Raw genomic sequence first — 17181 nt, forward strand, 5'->3', positions numbered from 1 at the left:
TGCACAGCATTGAAAATGAGAGTCCATACACTTTAACCATTATAATTTATTTTATTGATATTTGTTTCTTTATAAGGTATCAAACAAGATAAAATTCAATGAACAGTTTTGAAGAAAACCCAGGAGTAATACAGAATCAATTAATCTTGGCAAATACCATTGCACCATGTCCCAGTATCCCTAATAACACATTAATATTAAAGATAAACTTCATTTATACTGTTTTTAAATTAAACCAAAAAAGAAAAATCTGCCCACATCAAACATTTTTAGTAAACAAAAAACTCAGCAGCAGTTATTTTGGCTAGAGAGAAAGCTTTGCAGTAGAAGACTTTTCCTGAGTCAAAATGTCCATTATAAGTAATGTATGGATTTCATATAGAAAAGATGTCTCCAAAAAGTAAACATATCTAAAATCTTGCATATCTAGTCGAATTGTACACTGGACTATAACCAGACCCTTTGGAAGAGGCAGGCAGCATTGGTAAGCCTGTATTTGGGTCTTTCCTGCAGCGATTCAGAGCTTGCTTGTAGTTGATTTTCTCCTTTGTGATTGGGTCTATAATATCTTTGATGTAGGCGGACTCAGTTTCCAGGTCTCTCATTATTGTGTTGTCAATCATTCTGGACCCAACGGCATCCAAGATGCTAACTCTGTGACCGGTATCTGGATCGACCAGCCCTCCGGTCAGGTGCTGAGCCTCCATGAAGCGAATGGCAGTGTCCTTCGGCATCCAGCCTTTCTGAACAGCCTTTCCCACAGACAAACGCTCTTTGGTCACAGGGTCTTCAACTCCAGTGAAAGCCTTCTGTGCATTGAGCAGTCTCTGGATTTGACTATCCTCGATGAGGGCTCTGTTTGCTGCCTTGTGAACCGTGTATCTCCCTTTATTGCTGATGTCAATGATTCCTCCTGTTGATGCCTGAGCCTCCAGAAGTCTTTGGGCAGTTGTGGAATCAATTAGCTTACTCACGGTGGCATTGCGTATTGTGTAGCAGGTGTCAGTGTCTGTATCTATTATTCCAGCAACTGGGTAGGTTTCTTTGGCAGCAGATAGGTTAATAGGTGCTGAATTGAGTGATGTGGTGGATTTTGGGGTGATTGAATTGAACTGGGACTGCTTCTTGTTGTCACCAGCGACGAGCAAGGCAAATTCTGAGATGGGAATTTTTCCTTGTTTGTACTGTTGCAGATCATATTCTGTCAATCTTCTTTCCTTCAGCGCATCTTTGATGGAGTACTGCTTTCCACTCTTGCGATCCTGGAGTACAGATATCTCCCCATCAGGTCCCAATGAAGTGATCGCCTCCCAGTCACACTCAAGCTCTTGCAAGTGAATGTACTGCGGACGATCAATCAAGCCCTGAAGGTAGGCATCATAAGGAGACATGTCTTTGCCGGTAACTGGGTCCAAAATTGTGATCTTTGTAGAGACATTGGTCTCTTTGGTTCTTGTTTCTGCACTCTCCTCTCTCTGTAGGTTCTGTATAAGCTCACGGATGATGCTATCTCGCTGATGGATCTTGTCTTTTTCGTCCAAGATATCCCTCTCCAAACGCATGACATCAGACTCCATCTTAATGCTTCTCTGTCTGCTCATCTGTGTTCTTTCACTCATCAGTCGGCTCTGCTGCTGGAAGGACAGGCTGATATCGTGCCTCTTGCCATCAAGGGATCTAAGTTCACGAGTGAGGTCTTCCTTCTCTCTCTGTAAGGCATCTCGGTTCATAATCAGGGTTGTCTCCTCTCTTGAAGTAGCAGATTTGCTGTTCATTAGGAAATGGATTTTGTCATTGAAACGTCTAAGTTCATCCTCGAGGTCTTGTCTGGCAAATTTACTTTGAGACACCTGTTCTCTCAGGCGATCCCTCTCAGCCTCAACTGCCTGGTCTTTTTCAACACGGACAACCTCTTTGTAGACTGTCCTCTCACTGGACTTCTCTTTCTGCAAGATTTCAAGCTTTATGTTGATGTTACGGATTTCTCTCTGCAGTCTCAGAATATCACTGGTTTCCTTGTCCATGTCTGACCGCAGACTGCTTGTCAGCCTCTCCAGTTTCGGGTCTCTCTCCACCTTGAGCACCTCCTCGACAACTATGTTTTCCTCAACAGGTGGTGGGGCATTTTCCAGCTGTGAGATACGCAGTTTAATCTCTCTGACTTCAGACTCAGCTTGAATCCTCTTTTGGCGTTCAACACTCTCTCTGAGGATCCTCTCTTTCTCTTCCACCTTTGTTCTTAACTGTTGTAGCTCCAGTTCAAACTGACGCCGGTTCGTTACTTCTTCATCCAGGTTCCTGCTAAGCCTTTCATGCTCGACCATTTGCCTTGGGTCTTTCTGCAAACGAACAACCTCTTGGAGAACCACCTTCTCTTCTGGTTTCTGTCTCTCCAACTGGATGTATTTATTTTTCAGGTCAAACACCATCTCTTCAATGGTGCGCCGAATCTGTGTCTCTTCCCGCACATTATTTCTCAAGCGGTCAAACTCTTTCTCTTGGAGTGGATCGGGCTCATACTTAATAACTTCTCTGGTGACAAGTTGGGTCTCTACCTTTGACTTTTCAGCCTTCCACTCATCTCTCTCTTGCCGGAGCATTCTCAGCTGGTCTTGGAGGGAGTCGTAATTGCTGTGTAAATTATGCACCTGGTCATTTAGCCTCTGAATTTCTCTCTCATTTTCGGGGCTTCTTTCCTCTTTAACCACCTCTTGGAAAACTTCTTTTGTTTCAATTCTTGGCTTCTCTGACTGAATGATGTTGAGTTCAGTTGTCACCTTGGTGAGCCCTCTTTCAAGGTCAGAGCGCTGCTTGCTGCAGTCTTGTATCTCTTTGCGGAGCCGCATTATCTCCACCTCTGTGTTTGGGTCTATCCTGTAGATCTCGTTAACAATTTCCTTCACCTCAACTCTGGGTTTCCATTCGTAAACTTCTCTGTAACGGTTGTGGAGCACCGTCAATTCATTGACCAGAGAGTTGTTTTCAATTCTCTCTTCCTCCAGGCTTGTTCGAATATTCTGGGATTTGTTGATTAGGTCTTGGTCTTGTTCAATCTTTTTGACTTCTTTAGTGATTATCTTAGGCGCAATGTTAGGAATCAGCCTCTCTAGTGCATTTATCTGACTCCTTGTTTGGAAGATGTCATCATTGAGGAGCTTGGTCCTTTTGCTCTCGTCAGAAATTTCTGTCTCAAATGTTCGCACTGCTCTCAGCATCTCTGGGTCTTTCTCCACTTTAACCACTTCCTTCTTAACCACCCTCTCTTTGATTGTTGGCCTCTTCTGCTGGAGAATTGTTACTTCTGTCTTCATCTGAATATGCTCCCCATCCCTCATCCGAATTTCTTCTCTCATCTTCGTTATTTGATCTCTCAGCTTAGCAGCCTCTGTATCCAGCTGGGGATCTTTCTCAAACTCTGTCACCTCTCTAGTCACCAGTTTTGGTGGAGCGCTCTTTACGGTTTCTGCCAGGGTGGTGACTTTTTTGTTTGTAACCTCAACCTCAGTTTGTATGGTGGTGCGCTTCATGATTTCCTCATGTAGCGTCTGCTGCAGAGCCCTCAGATCACTTTCCACTTTTGGGTCACGGTAGTACTTTAGTACTTCTTTCTCCTCGACACGTTCAACTCCACGGCGACTCTTCAAAGACAAAAACCTGTCTTTGAATGTTCTCAGGTTTGTCTCAGCATGAGTCCTCCTCTCCTTCTCCTCCTCCAGCTCTTTTACCAGACCATCTAACTCAAAAGCACTCCTTTCAGACCGCACTTGCTGCTGTGCCACTGCTTGAACTGTCTCTTCATTCTGCAGCAGGAAAAGCAAATTTATTCAAAGTAATATTATTTGCAATGTAGCTTTAGTTTTATGGAAAGCATAATCTAAATGCATACAAAAGATAATAAATTCATTCACTGTTTTCTTACTCGTGATATGAGATTCTTAGCCAGGCCCATCTGTTTTTGGCGCTGGGTGTTTTCAGCTTTTGTTTCAGCGTAGCGGTTCACCAGACTCTTTTCCTGTAATAAGCAAACCTCATGTCACCTCGATCTATAAATAAATGTGAGAAGTGTGTATCATGTTGAAAAACACACAGACATTACCTCTTTCTGAATAGCCTCAGACAGTGTGGGCATACGTGGTTTCTTCGGAACGGTGGCGCCGGCGTCCTCAAGCGTACTGTTGTACGTGTCAACGTTGGTCTCGTACTCCTGCAGAGACGTGAAGATTTAAAATCTTTGAATTGTTTCATGTCATTTGTTGCCTATTTCAAAATCTTTAAGTACGAGCCATGTCTGCTAATGTTAAAATTAAAATGTATTAATTTACTTTCTGTGTTGCCTAAAATGCATTTATGCATTCTATGCTTTTTTAACTTTCAACACATTTGTCTTTACACTGGATGCCCTTCCTGAGGGAAGTCCCATTAGCCCCAGGATTAGCATTTCCTCCCAGGGTTGTACCGCTACACCATGGTTCCATAAATTATTGTATTATATTATTTATTATAAGTTAGGAGTCTTACATTGAGGAGTTCCTGCAGGTCTTGAGAGAGGCTTGTCACCTTTTCCATGTCAGCTTCCTTCCGCGTCAGGTCGTCCATCACCCTCTGCAATGAGTAGGTATAGAAATATTAATCACCTAAAGTTACTGTCCTGTCATAATCATAGTGAATTTCTACAGGTTCATATTGAGAATAATGTTTATACATCCATAAATCAAAAAGACATTATGTGTGGAGTGGGTAGCCAGGTTGTTATTTTATTCTTATGTGATACTTAAAGGTAAATAATCAGAAGACAGTCTCACCTCTTGAGAGCTCTTCTTAGCAGCAATCTGAGACAGATCGTCATTGGGGCTTATCTTGTTTGTTGGCAGGTTGTCCAAGAATGAGTTCAGGGATTTACATGTGCTCTGGAACTCCTGGTTCTTTCCTGCAGTTTCGAGTAAGGTGCTTTCTCTGAGAGGAATATGAGAGGTATTAGGCACATTATGAGGTATTGGTGTGTTAGGTACATTATGACAACAGAAACGCCTTATGTAATGAAACCTGTTTTACCTTTTAGTAGTGTAGTAGCACATTTTTATAGGTTATATATAGATGTATATAGATTTATAGATGAAGTACAGATGAACCCCATTGCAGGTTGCAAATACCCGATCTAATCGTAAAGGTACTTCTCACTTCCTTGTTGCTTGATTTAAGTGATTTAAAAGGCTGATGAGGGAAAACCACTGTAGTCTGTCTTTCTAATAAAGCTGAAGGGACTGAGATGATGTGTTCACAGTCTGACTCTCACCTCTCCTTCAGCTGGTTGGCAACATTGGTATAACGTGCTTGTAGCTGCTTGACCTCTGTTTTCTGGCGCTGGATGTCCGGGCAGTACTCCTGGTAGTCCTGCTGCAGAGAGCTGCACAGCTGCTCTGTGGTCTCCAGATCCTTGCTGAGCTTCTTCATGTCATTCTGAGCAGCTGCCACAGACTTTTGCTGGCTCTAAACACCACAAAGGAGATGTTCAATTCAAAGTGAACATTAGAGATATGCAAGAGAATTCAAATTTGTATGGTCAAGACTTCCTTACTTGAATTTCCTCAGCACGGGTTTCAATTGCTTTTGGGCCATTAGGGATCGGACCATCTTCACTCAGCCTTTTCTCAAAGCCGGAGACGAGACCATCCACCTTCTTGATCTGTTTCTCCAGGTTAAGTGAGGCATTTGCTCTGCAGAAAAGAAGATAAATAAACTACTAAATATACTAAGGTTATCTGTTATCTAGATCATCTACTCAAGTAACACAACTTAACAAAGATGGATAGAAGAATGAAAAACTGATTTTAAAAATGTTGTTCCAAAATCAAACCCCGCCATAAAACAAGCTCTTACTTCTTATTGTAAAGGTCAGCAAGTGCAGCAAGGTTGTCAGACTTGTTGCTGGCAGCACTGAGTTTGAGCGGCAGTCCCGAAGAGGTCCCGTTGGGATCTTTAGCCAGCAGGGGCTGCATGCCAGCCTGTGCAGCCTGTTGCTGCTGCTGTAGAGCCTGTAGTGTCTGAGCAGTTTGCTGTAAAGAGCATCCATACAACCCTCCATTAAACATCAGATATAAGTATAATTCACAGCATAATCATTTCATGCTGACAGTCTGCAGGAGTGAAGAATCCCTTTATGCTGTATAGGGTATGAATGCATACACACACATACGAGGATAATAACAGCAAAATAATGGCTTTTATATGGTTTGTTTTAGTTTCTTGGTGTCACATGGTGAATGATATTTAGCTGGTGCTGATGTTAGTTTGTGTTTTTTCTCACCTCCTGCTCCTTCATCCTTTTGGCCAGATCACCAGCGGGATCACTGCGGCTCAGCGGGGCTCGCAGACGGCTCAGCATGCTCTCCTCAGCTTTGGCCAGGTCATTGTCCAGCTTGTCCAGCTGCTGAGAGAGGGCTGCTACTTTGGGGTCCATGGGGGCAGAAGACACTGGGGCTGAAGGAGGAAAAGGAGAGCTTTTTAAATGGTTGATCTCACTTTAGTTGTGGTTTAAAGATGCAGTGATTGCATATAATGAGGACACTTATGCATTTAATTAATTGACAACAACCTAACTGCTGGGCCCTGGAGATTTCTGATTTGTTATTCTTCAGGGAGTCGGCCAGAGCGGCTCTTCTCTTCTTGATGTCTGCAAGCTCCTGGCCCAAACTAATGAACAAAAAGAAAGGGGCGGAGTCAAAGAAAGGGCAGACGTCGGATGTGCCATTTGAGCTGTTTAATAATAAAGCTTGTCAGCACTTACAGGTCCACTTTATCAATGGCCTCTGAGTCAGGTGGTGGGATCTGGAAGCAAACTCCTGGGAATTTTTTAGTTTTTCCATCAGTGGAAATGACATTCCAGTTCGCAACGTCTGAGTTTGATTTTAAGGTGAACTTGTCTCCTCTTTGCAGAGAATCCTAAAAAAAGAACGATTGATTCAGTCAGACAAGTCACTTTTCAAAGTTGTTGTTGTTTTTTACTGCAGCCACATGCAGTTAGAGTTTTACATTTAGACAAACATTGTTCCCCACCGTGCCTGTTTCCCAGTCGCACAGGGACTTCACAGTGATGGCTCTGCTGGGGGTCGTACGTCGCAGTTTCAGTGGAGCGATGGTGGTGCTGCGTTTCCTCAGGTCAGCCAGCAGCTGTTCACATTTCTGCACATCTTTCTCCTCCGCCTGGTAGGAAAAACACGCAAAGATTAAAAAAAGATTCCAAACATATCTTTTCACATAATTTTTCTGCTGGGTTTAACAAACTTAGTGTAATATCCCACAAAATGAACCTCTGTTTCTTCCTGATTTCAGTACCGTGGCAATGAAAGACTGCTCTATAACACATCTCAGTCAGTGGGTGGTGGCAAACCAGGTGTGTGAGCACCTTTAACTCATTTTATGTATTTGTTTTTGTTAGTTCTGGTGTATATTGGCAGGACTGTAAAGTTTCATGTGACCTGCCCAGCAAATTAACAGTTTTCCTTCAGTCTGCTGTGTTTACACCTTATATTTTCTCATATATATGTCCATTTACATATGAATAAATAAATAAACTTTGAGAATTATTCAATAAATATAACTCAAAGACTTTATAATTTCCCTTTTTAGGCTTCCACTGAACAGAATCAACTTTTGGAGACTTTCCCTGTTTTACTTTTGAACTTTGGAGTCTCCTTGTCTCCAGCTTTGCCTGCCCCAGTGCCTCATTTTCTATCCAAATCTCCTTCTCATTCACTTTTTTAAAATCCTCACTGCTAGCTTGAAAGAGGGGTGCAAGCTGAATTTCTTATGTGTGCTGAGTTGCAGTACTGGTGGCTGGACGTACCTCAAGCTGCAGCAGTTTCTCAGTTTTGCTCTTCTTGCTGAGAGTCTTGGGGTCCAGGGTGCTGTTGAGCTTGGTCAGCGACTCTGACAGCTGCTCGCTGTCATATTGGTACTGAAAAACGGAACAAAGCACACTTTTTGTTTTGTTTTGAGTTTATGCATAAAATCTGCAAATGGTGATGACAGAACAGGTTGCAAACTGAGCACTGCATTGCGATGAACTCTGTCTCACCCTTTTGAAATCCTCCACGCTGTCCAGGTGCGTCTCTTGACAGATGCAGAGATTGAGGAATTTCTGCCACTCATTTCGTACATCATCTCTTTGAGCCTGGAAATATAATGAAGGGAGTTGACATACCTTTAAACAGCATTCAGGATGAAAGAGTGAAGCTGATGTTGTTAACGGGCTTTTCAAGTACCTGTATTGTGTCGCTTGCGGGGTGCTTCATCTCAACAAGTCTCTCGCCTTCGTCCTGGAGTTTGTTCACCTCGGCCTCGTGGGACAGCAGACTGTTGTTCTTGAAATTCTAAATGAGATCAAATCAAAATTGATGTATTTATGTGTGGATTCATCCAGGTACAGAACCAAAACAACTTCTGTCACACTGGACAGGCCACACCTCGTGATTGGTGAGCCTTTCAATTCTATTTTTCATCTGACTTAAAAACGCATTAATCCTAACCTCATACTGCCTCCGAACGTCAGGAGGGTCCAACATGTGGTCACTCCAGTCTTGCTTTTTGATCTTATTCTGCTCTTCTGCCAGGAAGTTCAGCTCCTTGTTGCAGCTCTGCATGTACTCGTATAGGCTATTAAGGTAGTGACGGCGCCACTTGGAGTTGTCCTTAGGAGAAATAAATTAAAATGGAAAGACAAATGAGTACCCCTAAAATAATTTTTTATTCATTTATTCATGTATTAATTATTATTTCTTTCTTTCTTTCTTTTAATTTTTTTAATTTCTTTTAATTTTTTTTTACTTTTTTGGGGGAAATTTTAAGCAGAAATTTACATTTTTCATTTTTTCTCCAACAAAGAAAAAAACAAAAAATAGAAAAATTCCCTCACAGCTTTTTACACTGCCAAAACCAAAAGTGAAATAAGACTTGTGTTTATCTTTGAACATTAAGTGACTGAAGCAACTCACCAATAAGTTGTTGTACTGTTTTTTCAGAGCGTCGTATTTCTCCTTAAAAAACAAGACAGCGAATGTGAGCGGCTGTTTGAAATGCTTTTTGCTTAATAAAGGACACAAGCTGCAATCAGTTTTAAGTAGAACACATCATGCAAGCATGTGTTCTTGTGTAATCATGCATGCAGACCTTGCTGCCAGCAGAAGCGAGGCAGAGCTGCGTGTTGTAGGCGTCAATCTCTTTGTGTACGATGTTGTGAGCAGCAATCTGCTTCTCCAGATCAGCCATACTAGGGCCAAACTGCTCCACATCCACCAGTTTCTGAAAGCACAGACACCAGAAGAAAGCAGTTCATGGAAATGTAGTGATGAGATATCAAAGGACAGGTCTGACAGGGTGAGGCCGGTAAATCAGTCAGCTCTGCTTGGGAGATTTATTACAGTACAGACAGGTGCAAAACGAAGAAACAAGTGCATTTAGATTACATTAGGATTAAAGGATACAGTTAATGTTATTTATTATTAAGCAATCCTGTGAAAGGGTGACTGCCATTTTCCCCACCCTGTAGTTCCTAATGGAGACTTAAATCTTTTTAAAAGACTGCAAATATTTAGTTTGATTTTTTTCAAAACACTTGATGTCGAGGGGGTTTGCAAAGTGGCTTGCAGGGAGAACAGCAAGGGTGGCCAGGTTAGTGCTAGCTAAAAAGGGAACTATAGATAGAATTACATAGAAATTACAGATTGCTGACATCATGTCAAAGGAGTCTGATTTCTCTACGATGCTCAAATAAGCAACAGTGCGACTCAAAGTTTGAACAGTTTTTGTTACAGAGCGTCTGACTACAGAGGAAAATACTTGTTGGTGGCAGCAGTTTTAAAACAGTTTTTTGTCCTTTTTGTTGACAATAAGAGCATTAATATTTAATAGAGTATGAAAGACTGACGTGGATGTTCAGACAGTGTAACAGTACTTACTTGCTTCTCACTTAAAACAGGCCCCCAGTCAATTAAGGGCATCCGCGACACATCATCAATCTGCTCGTAGATGTCTCTGTAGACGGTACAGTCCTTCAGCCAGCGCTCATGAAGATGAAGGACACTGGAGTCATCAAAGGGCAGAAAAGACACAAAGAAACAAACAACTGTGGTTAATGTGGAGCTCCAATGAGTTCAAAGTTAATGATATTAAACAGCTAAAATGTTTTAAAATCCTCAGTATGTTCTCAGAGGAGGGACCAGGTATACTGCAAATCTTCTGTGTTGTATTTATTCTGCATGAACTCACTCGCTCTCTATGTCTGTGGCTTGTGGATGTTTTAGGTTCTTGGCTTTGTCAACATCTATGAAGAGCTTCTTCAGCAGGCCCTCAGCTTCACCCAGCTCATCTGAGATCTCCCTCTGATGCTGGTACGGCAGCTCTTTCTTGTCATTTTCAAAATCCTGTCAAAGGCAGACAACAGATAAGGTGACGTTTTTACAAAGCAATGAGGGTAATCGTTCATAAAATTAGAGGTTTTGTTTTGTTCTTACCACAGCAAGCAGCTCCTCAGCCCTGAGGACGTTTTTCTCCACCAAGTCTGCATCTTTTTGCATCTGGGTGATCAGCAAGGCCAAGTCGGTGGCCTGTGACCTGCAGCAGACAACAAAGGTCAGAGGTTGAACAGCAGCACACATCATTTCAGGGATGATACAGAATTGGTAAGTATACGAGTACTCCCACGCAGAAGTTTTGAATAATTAACAGCTTGATTACAGTCAAACCTTATGGTGTGCATTTTTATGAGCACTCTCACTACCAACAAAGACTTATTTATATTTGTGGACAAACTTCACATCCCCAGGTCATCCTTTATATAAAAAAAATCTGCACAGTGAGGGTGTTTTTATTTTTATTTTTTCCATTCAGTGTTTTTTATTTTGCACAAACTGCACAGTTTCCAGATCTTTTAGGATGGAGTAGGATTTTTCCACCCTTCGCACCACACCCAAAACGTTCCTTAAATTCTACCCATTCTTGAACTTTGACTGTCACTCCCTCTGTCAGTGTTTGTGTTGATTGTGTCGCTGCTCAGAGTAAAGCAAAGCAATGACTAAGATTGTCAAAATGAGGAGGAGGAAGACATTCCATTGAGAGATTAGCTACACCCATGAAGGTGAAGTCTTTGGGATTGGAGACAAATATTGTATTTGTTTTATTTAAGAGGCTTTGTATCTACTGCCTGAATAAATCATGGGGTAGAGCTCAGTTAAAAGTTAAATTAGATTAAATCAAAGTTTTTGCAAACTGCAAACTGGGTTTTGGAGATATGTTTGTGTATAATTGGTTCAGCAATGTGTGTGTGTGTTAAAAATAGACTTTTTAAAATCCAGGTTTTGCCTCATTAACCGAGATTTATGTATTTTACACAGCTGTATAAAACTGTATACCACCTCCACACACACACACACACACACACACACACACACACACACACACACACACACACACACACATTCTAAATATGGCAACTTTCAACATATTACACTTTTGCTTTTGTTAGTAATGAAATGTGCGATACATTGCACAGCAGTCTCTGAAGTTTAAAAAATGTTGCTAAAGTAGAGCTACAGTTCAAAAAATACAGATGAAAAAATCTTAGCAGCACAATTTTTTGGTGTATCTGTCAGTGTCAACATTAAGAAAAGAGATATGAAAAGCTGTCAGACTGGGCTGGACTGGGACAAAAAATCAGCCCAGGTATTTTGACTAGAGACCGGCCCACCAAGTATTATAGGAAAAACCATAAAGCCTTTGAATGAAAACAAACGCTGTTGTGACAGTGATGCACAGTCTTGTTGGTATATATGTATGATTTCTATGACGATGAGGGATGAGAGAAGAAGAGGAAGAATAAACACACAAATACACAGAATAACTCCAGCTTTGTGTCTTTTTTTCATTCTAGCTGAAGTATGGGACAAATCGCTTGCTTTTCACCTCAACATGGATGTATTGTAATTGGTCCAGCCCAGAGTCGATCACAACCATTGGACAATCCACCACCTTTCATTGTTTATACCGTTAACATAAAAACGAAAAATCACTATCTGCCCACCGGTAATAACCATGTTATTATAAAGAATAACATGGTTATATTAACCAGTGTAAGTAAGTTTACTTATGAAGCCCTTTTAACAGATAAGTAGTCACAAAGTGTTGCACATAAAATAGAGTAAAATAGATTTAAATGTGAAAAACATAATAAAAACAAGCTCAAAGATCAAGACAAAGAATAAACGAAATCAAGAAAATTAAACGATTTTAAACTGCTTTTTTAAAAGAGAGTCAGCGCTTTTGAAAACTGCTTATAGAGGAAATGACCAGTGGGCCGAGGATTCAGTCTGAGAAAGGTCACACTGATGCTGAAATTACACTTATGTGCAAAACGAAATCAAAGAATCTGGTTCTGCAGCTGCTGTCACAACGACTGCCCTGTTCCTGCTCACTCAGCAGGAGGGACAGGTATGCATTCCCACCTTTGCAGTCAAAGAAAAACCTGTTTAGTTACCATTGTTTATAGAAACAGTAGGTGCAGTGGGCTGTGGAAGAGATTTATCCTCTTTGCTCTAAAAAAACAAATGATCAAATAAATACATGAAAAAAAAGAGTCTGTGATCATCAGACAGAGGAGCATGAGCCAAACATACCAAACACTCGCTATACTACGCACGGCGCCATTTTTCCAATAATTGCACTCAATTTGGATTTTTAAAGGTAAATTTTAAAAGTGGCTTTAATCTCTAGTTTGTCTTCTGTAATATACAGATCTTTATATTTTACTTTTTTACTTTCCTACATGTCGGATATTTAGTTCTGAGTTTGTCTTGATAAAGGTGAACTGTGTAGGGACTGAAATGAATAAAGGTCTGATTTCTGATCTCTTTTATTTAAAGCTGTCACCTTTGGTTTATTCACTTTATTCTTTTATTAATAGCAGATAAGAATTACTGGTCACACCCATACATTGATGTAGACACATACAGTATCTGCATCAAATGTGTGCTTTTTTTTTTTTTTTTTAATCAAGCAGCAGTGTGATATTCCTGTGCAGGAGTGGCTGTGCAGGGTTTTCCAGGAGTGTCTTGTAAGGTGATACTTTGAGTTTCTCATAAGGTGTTTTGGGGGAACTTTATGCTTTCCTCAGCATGAATCAAGTATTTGTGCGGGCTGCTTGTGTGGTCATGCTGAGCTTTTAGCCAATTTTAAAAAAATGGTTAAAGAAATCGTTAAACTGCTCTTCTTCAACAGTTGGTGGTTTTTAGTAAATTATTAAATGAATGACTGCTACAGAAAACACTACTATGAGACCAGTTTAAACTGGATTATCTGCATAATTTAGAAGGGCTTGCCTGCATTTTTTAGATGATAGTAAGATCTCACATCTTCTGCACAAACACCCTCATTTCCCCCTCAAGCTAAACTCATATTGTAAAAAAAAGGTCTGATTTCATAGTAAAATTAGGTTCAAGAATTGTTATTTTACAACATGACCACTGGAGCAAAGAAATGGATGTTGAATGCCGAAATGAATCTGTGCTTTACAGTCAGCAGAGTCATTATTAAATCCCTGCGTAACCAGCGCTCTAATCTGTGATGTAACCAAAGGCACCAGCAGAACAAGATGAATGTCTGAGAGCCGCCCAGACTCAACACACACAAATACAAATTTTTCCATGACGTCTTTGGGCTTTTCGACTTCTTGGAGACTCAGCCTGACCCGAGCATTAGCTGCCACTTTTACCTTTATTTGTACCTTTATTTTAAAAACGTTAAAAAACGTCCCAGTGCCATGTCTAATGCACAAATCCATACATCGCAGCTCTCCAGCTGTCCGTGTCATTTCCAACAAACACCCAGGAATCATCTTTGATTGCGATTCACAAATTTTTCTTAAACTAATAAATAAACAATTATCAGACAATAGAAATGACTGAATGAAATGAACAGCACTTCCTGTGCGTCACTCTGTAATGTACAGTTAAAAACCAACGCCCACATGAGAGGCAGAAACCAGCTGAGCAAAACGGACAACCCAGCCCTCATCACGCCTCAGCAGAGAGAAAATATGTCTGAAGCCGAGCCAAGGTGAAGGCACAAGCCGGACACCACCTGACGGTGAGATCACGTCAGCGGTCTTTTGTTACTCCCAGGAACAAAAAGGTGAAGTGGTCGGCTTTGCAGCTGAATGTGGGGCTCTTTCTATGAATAGAAACTGATCCTGAGGAAACCTGAAGAAAACCCATCCTCAATACTATCCATTATTTAAAAAGGTGATCATCCCACTTCGCCGCTTTGAATGCAGCGACTTAAATGGCGTTCTGATCTGTGATCCGGAGACTTTTGGCAGATTTGCCATGAGTTAGATTCAGTGGCTCTTCATGAGCCTTCTCTTTATATTTAGCACATGAAAATGACCTCACCCACATTATGCATCAAATGGAATTCATTTTTATTCGCAATCCTCTAAAGCAGGTTGCTGTCAGCTTTATGTAAATGTTTGAAACCTGTGCCACCTGACTGTCATATTTCCATATCTGATCTGAACAGCTGCCTAGCCTGATAGGACTCCCTACATCTTCAAGCAACAAAAGCTCTCCAATAATCATTTTGCACAGACAGAAAGTTTCTCTGTGAATGATTTTTTTTCTCCAGTACAATAAAATTACTAATACAAATGATCTGACACCTGTCAAGGGTCTAACACCAATAAATTAGGTTTAGGGTAAATTTCTGCCTGATAATCAGGATGACAACATCTTTCAATTTCACTTTTAGTCGTAATTCCCTCATTTCACTCGTCCTCTTGCAGGACACCGATGCACATCGTGTTTACAAAGTAAACTTGACCCCTGGCTTGTATTTAGCTTTTGCTTTTTCCAAAAGATTAACTCTCACATAACTCAGCACTTGAAAGCAGTGAAGGAATTCCCTAGGAAAACATGCATTAAAACCTCATTTAAACTTGTAATATAATAAACCACAAAACAGACGCACACAGAGAAAGAGGGCAGCAAGAACACACAGGAAACATGACACAGTTCTTGGCTTTAGAAGAACAGGAACAGGAGGAACATGACAGAGATACAGTGTCACCACACTCATACACGCATTCATAAAATCCACAGTGAATAACTCACTTGCTGATCTTCCCCGAGACCTTGAGTGTACCATTCTTAGTGTCCTTGGAGCTCTCCTTTTTCTTAAACATCTTGGCGGATGTCAAGCAGAGATCCTGAGTAAAAACTCTCACTCTCTCTCTGTCTCACTCCTTCTTCGTCTCTGACTCCCGCTCTCTCTGGTTCTTGTCAAACACACTGAAGTATACAAACACACACACACACTCATGTCACCACGGTGTTTAATGCCAGTGGCTCCTCCCAAACAGGTTAACAGGTGTGTCAACGCCCAAACATCCACCTTGCAGAGGACGACTGGACCGACCTGTTCTCTGCACTCTCCCTCTCTTCTTCCCTTCTTCAGGCCAGCCCTTCCTTTCATTGGGCCCCTGACACATATTAGATTATTCTGTTATTATATGTTACCTTATATATGTAATCAAAGTAGTTGAATTAGAATACTGCTGTAGATCACATTATACCCTTTAATATAGAGTGTGTGAGCTGTATGTAGTTTAGTTCTCATTATACTTTTGAGTTAACAGAACATATTCACATATTAGTTCATTAGATAAATGTGCATCACTCTGTATCCTTGATCTGCTGGGAATGTGTTACACTGTTTTCTTGACATGCTTAATTGTTGAATCATGAAGAGAAGGTTGTAAGCAGGAGACTCTGTGTCTAAAGACAGGGGAGATAGATAGACCACATTCCACACCCCCACCTTACAGAAAGCAGAGAAACAACTGCCGAGGTCATAACTTAGGCGCTGTAACAGAGAAAAAATGTGATGTTTTGGCTTTTACGACTAGCTGGGGGCCACTAGAGACTATAAAAAGCTGAGCAACCCGTCACCATTTTGAGACATGTGCCTGACCCTCTGGTAGCATCTCTCCCGTCCGGACGTTGTAATGCTCTTACTGTTGAATTGTATGGAAATAAATGATTGTTGATTGAGCATTTATACACCGAGTATTGTCCTTCCTTCAGCCCAAAGATTCAAAGAATTGGGAGAATTCAACAACTTGGTGCCGTGACCCGGACCTGGAGAAAGGACTGCCCCAATTGGGGTCAGAACCAGGACGGACTGACGGACCTGTGCCACAAACACTGAGGGACACTGTGTACAGTCAACAGTGGAACATCCAAAGGGTCAGAAAGTAATTTACATAACACTTTCATATAGTGGTACATGCCATAAATCTACTGATTACAGGTTGCCCCATACACTGGAACGTTTAGTGTGCAGCATCTAAAGACGTGGAAGTTATTCCAGATCAGGGCGTCTCTCTGCTGCATAGCAACAATTGGAAATCACGAGAAAAAATGTAGCTAAGCAGCTTTCATTGCAACAGCGAGAGCACGCTGTGCTCATTGGTCCAGTCACACAACGTTTCTCTCTGGGTGGGTCTACGTGTCTGGAGTAACATACTTTTTCACTTGCTCACATATATTGTATATTGTGGTTGCACCCAGGTAACAAACTGTAGCAATACTTTCATCTTAAACCTCAAGTGAGCTGCTGAAAATGACGCATAGACAGGGGTCATTTTCCTCTATATCAGGGGTGGGGAACTCCAGGCCTCAAGGGCCGGCGTCCTGCAGGTTTTAGACGTGTCCTTGATCCAACGCAGCTGATTTAAATGGCTAAATTACCTCTTCAACCTGCCTTGAAGTTGTCTGGCAATGAACTAATCATTTGATACAGGTGTGTTTACCCAGGGTGATATCTGAAACCTGCAGGACACCGGCCTGAAGAGCATGACAACACTCGTGTTTATGTTTTACATTCAAGTTTTTATTGATTTTGTATGTTTTTTGAAAACATATACTTAAACCTGTATAAGATGGGAAAAAACAAAACAAACAAAAAACACAAGAAAAATGCCGGTGTGCACCCCTCCCCTTAAAACACTCATGTTTTTTAGTGACAAATGCCCCCTGAGCAGGGAGACAAATGTCTGCACCACAAATGCAAGACCTCGTGGAAAGCAATCATTAAGATTCTTCGGGATTAAAGGTCAGGCGTTTCTCCGGATGTCAA

General features: G+C 41.3%; 1 protein-coding gene across 1 annotated transcript; it reads right to left on the reverse strand.

Moving 5' to 3' along the window:
* Positions 1-325: 325 nt before the first annotated feature.
* On the reverse strand, positions 326-15495 carry evpla (envoplakin a). The gene is made up of 23 exons (XM_085356121.1): positions 15460-15495; positions 15156-15332; positions 10509-10608; positions 10264-10418; positions 9954-10077; positions 9166-9297; positions 8991-9032; positions 8526-8687; positions 8262-8369; positions 8075-8170; positions 7844-7954; positions 7054-7200; positions 6785-6939; positions 6593-6690; positions 6305-6477; positions 5878-6053; positions 5576-5714; positions 5294-5487; positions 4803-4953; positions 4519-4602; positions 4097-4204; positions 3920-4012; positions 326-3800 (listed from the first exon to the last, which is right to left on the reverse strand). The coding sequence occupies exons 2-23, from the start codon at positions 15224-15226 to the stop codon at positions 411-413; spliced, it is 6009 nt and encodes a 2002-aa protein (XP_085212247.1). The 5' UTR covers positions 15227-15332; positions 15460-15495; the 3' UTR covers positions 326-410.
* Between the last annotated feature and the right edge of the window lie 1686 nt (positions 15496-17181).

Source organism: Diplotaxodon limnothrissa, linkage group LG6 (assembly GCF_057381915.1).
Source record: "Diplotaxodon limnothrissa isolate DT_005_m linkage group LG6, D_limnothrissa_male_GT1.1, whole genome shotgun sequence".
In the NCBI taxonomy this organism is placed as follows: Eukaryota; Metazoa; Chordata; class Actinopteri; order Cichliformes; family Cichlidae; genus Diplotaxodon; species Diplotaxodon limnothrissa.

Bases quoted from the DNA above. Each gene is read 5' to 3' on its own strand.
- evpla (XM_085356121.1), bottom strand. From the start codon at position 15,226: ATGTTTAAGAAAAAGGAGAGCTCCAAGGACACTAAGAATGGTACACTC. The intron at 7,201-7,843 runs GTACGTCCAGCC...TTTTCCTACCAG, and splicing joins AGAAACTGCTGCAGCTTGAG to GCGGAGGAGAAAGATGTGCA. The intron at 5,488-5,575 runs GTAAGGAAGTCT...TGTGGTGTTTAG, and splicing joins CCCGTGCTGAGGAAATTCAA to AGCCAGCAAAAGTCTGTGGC.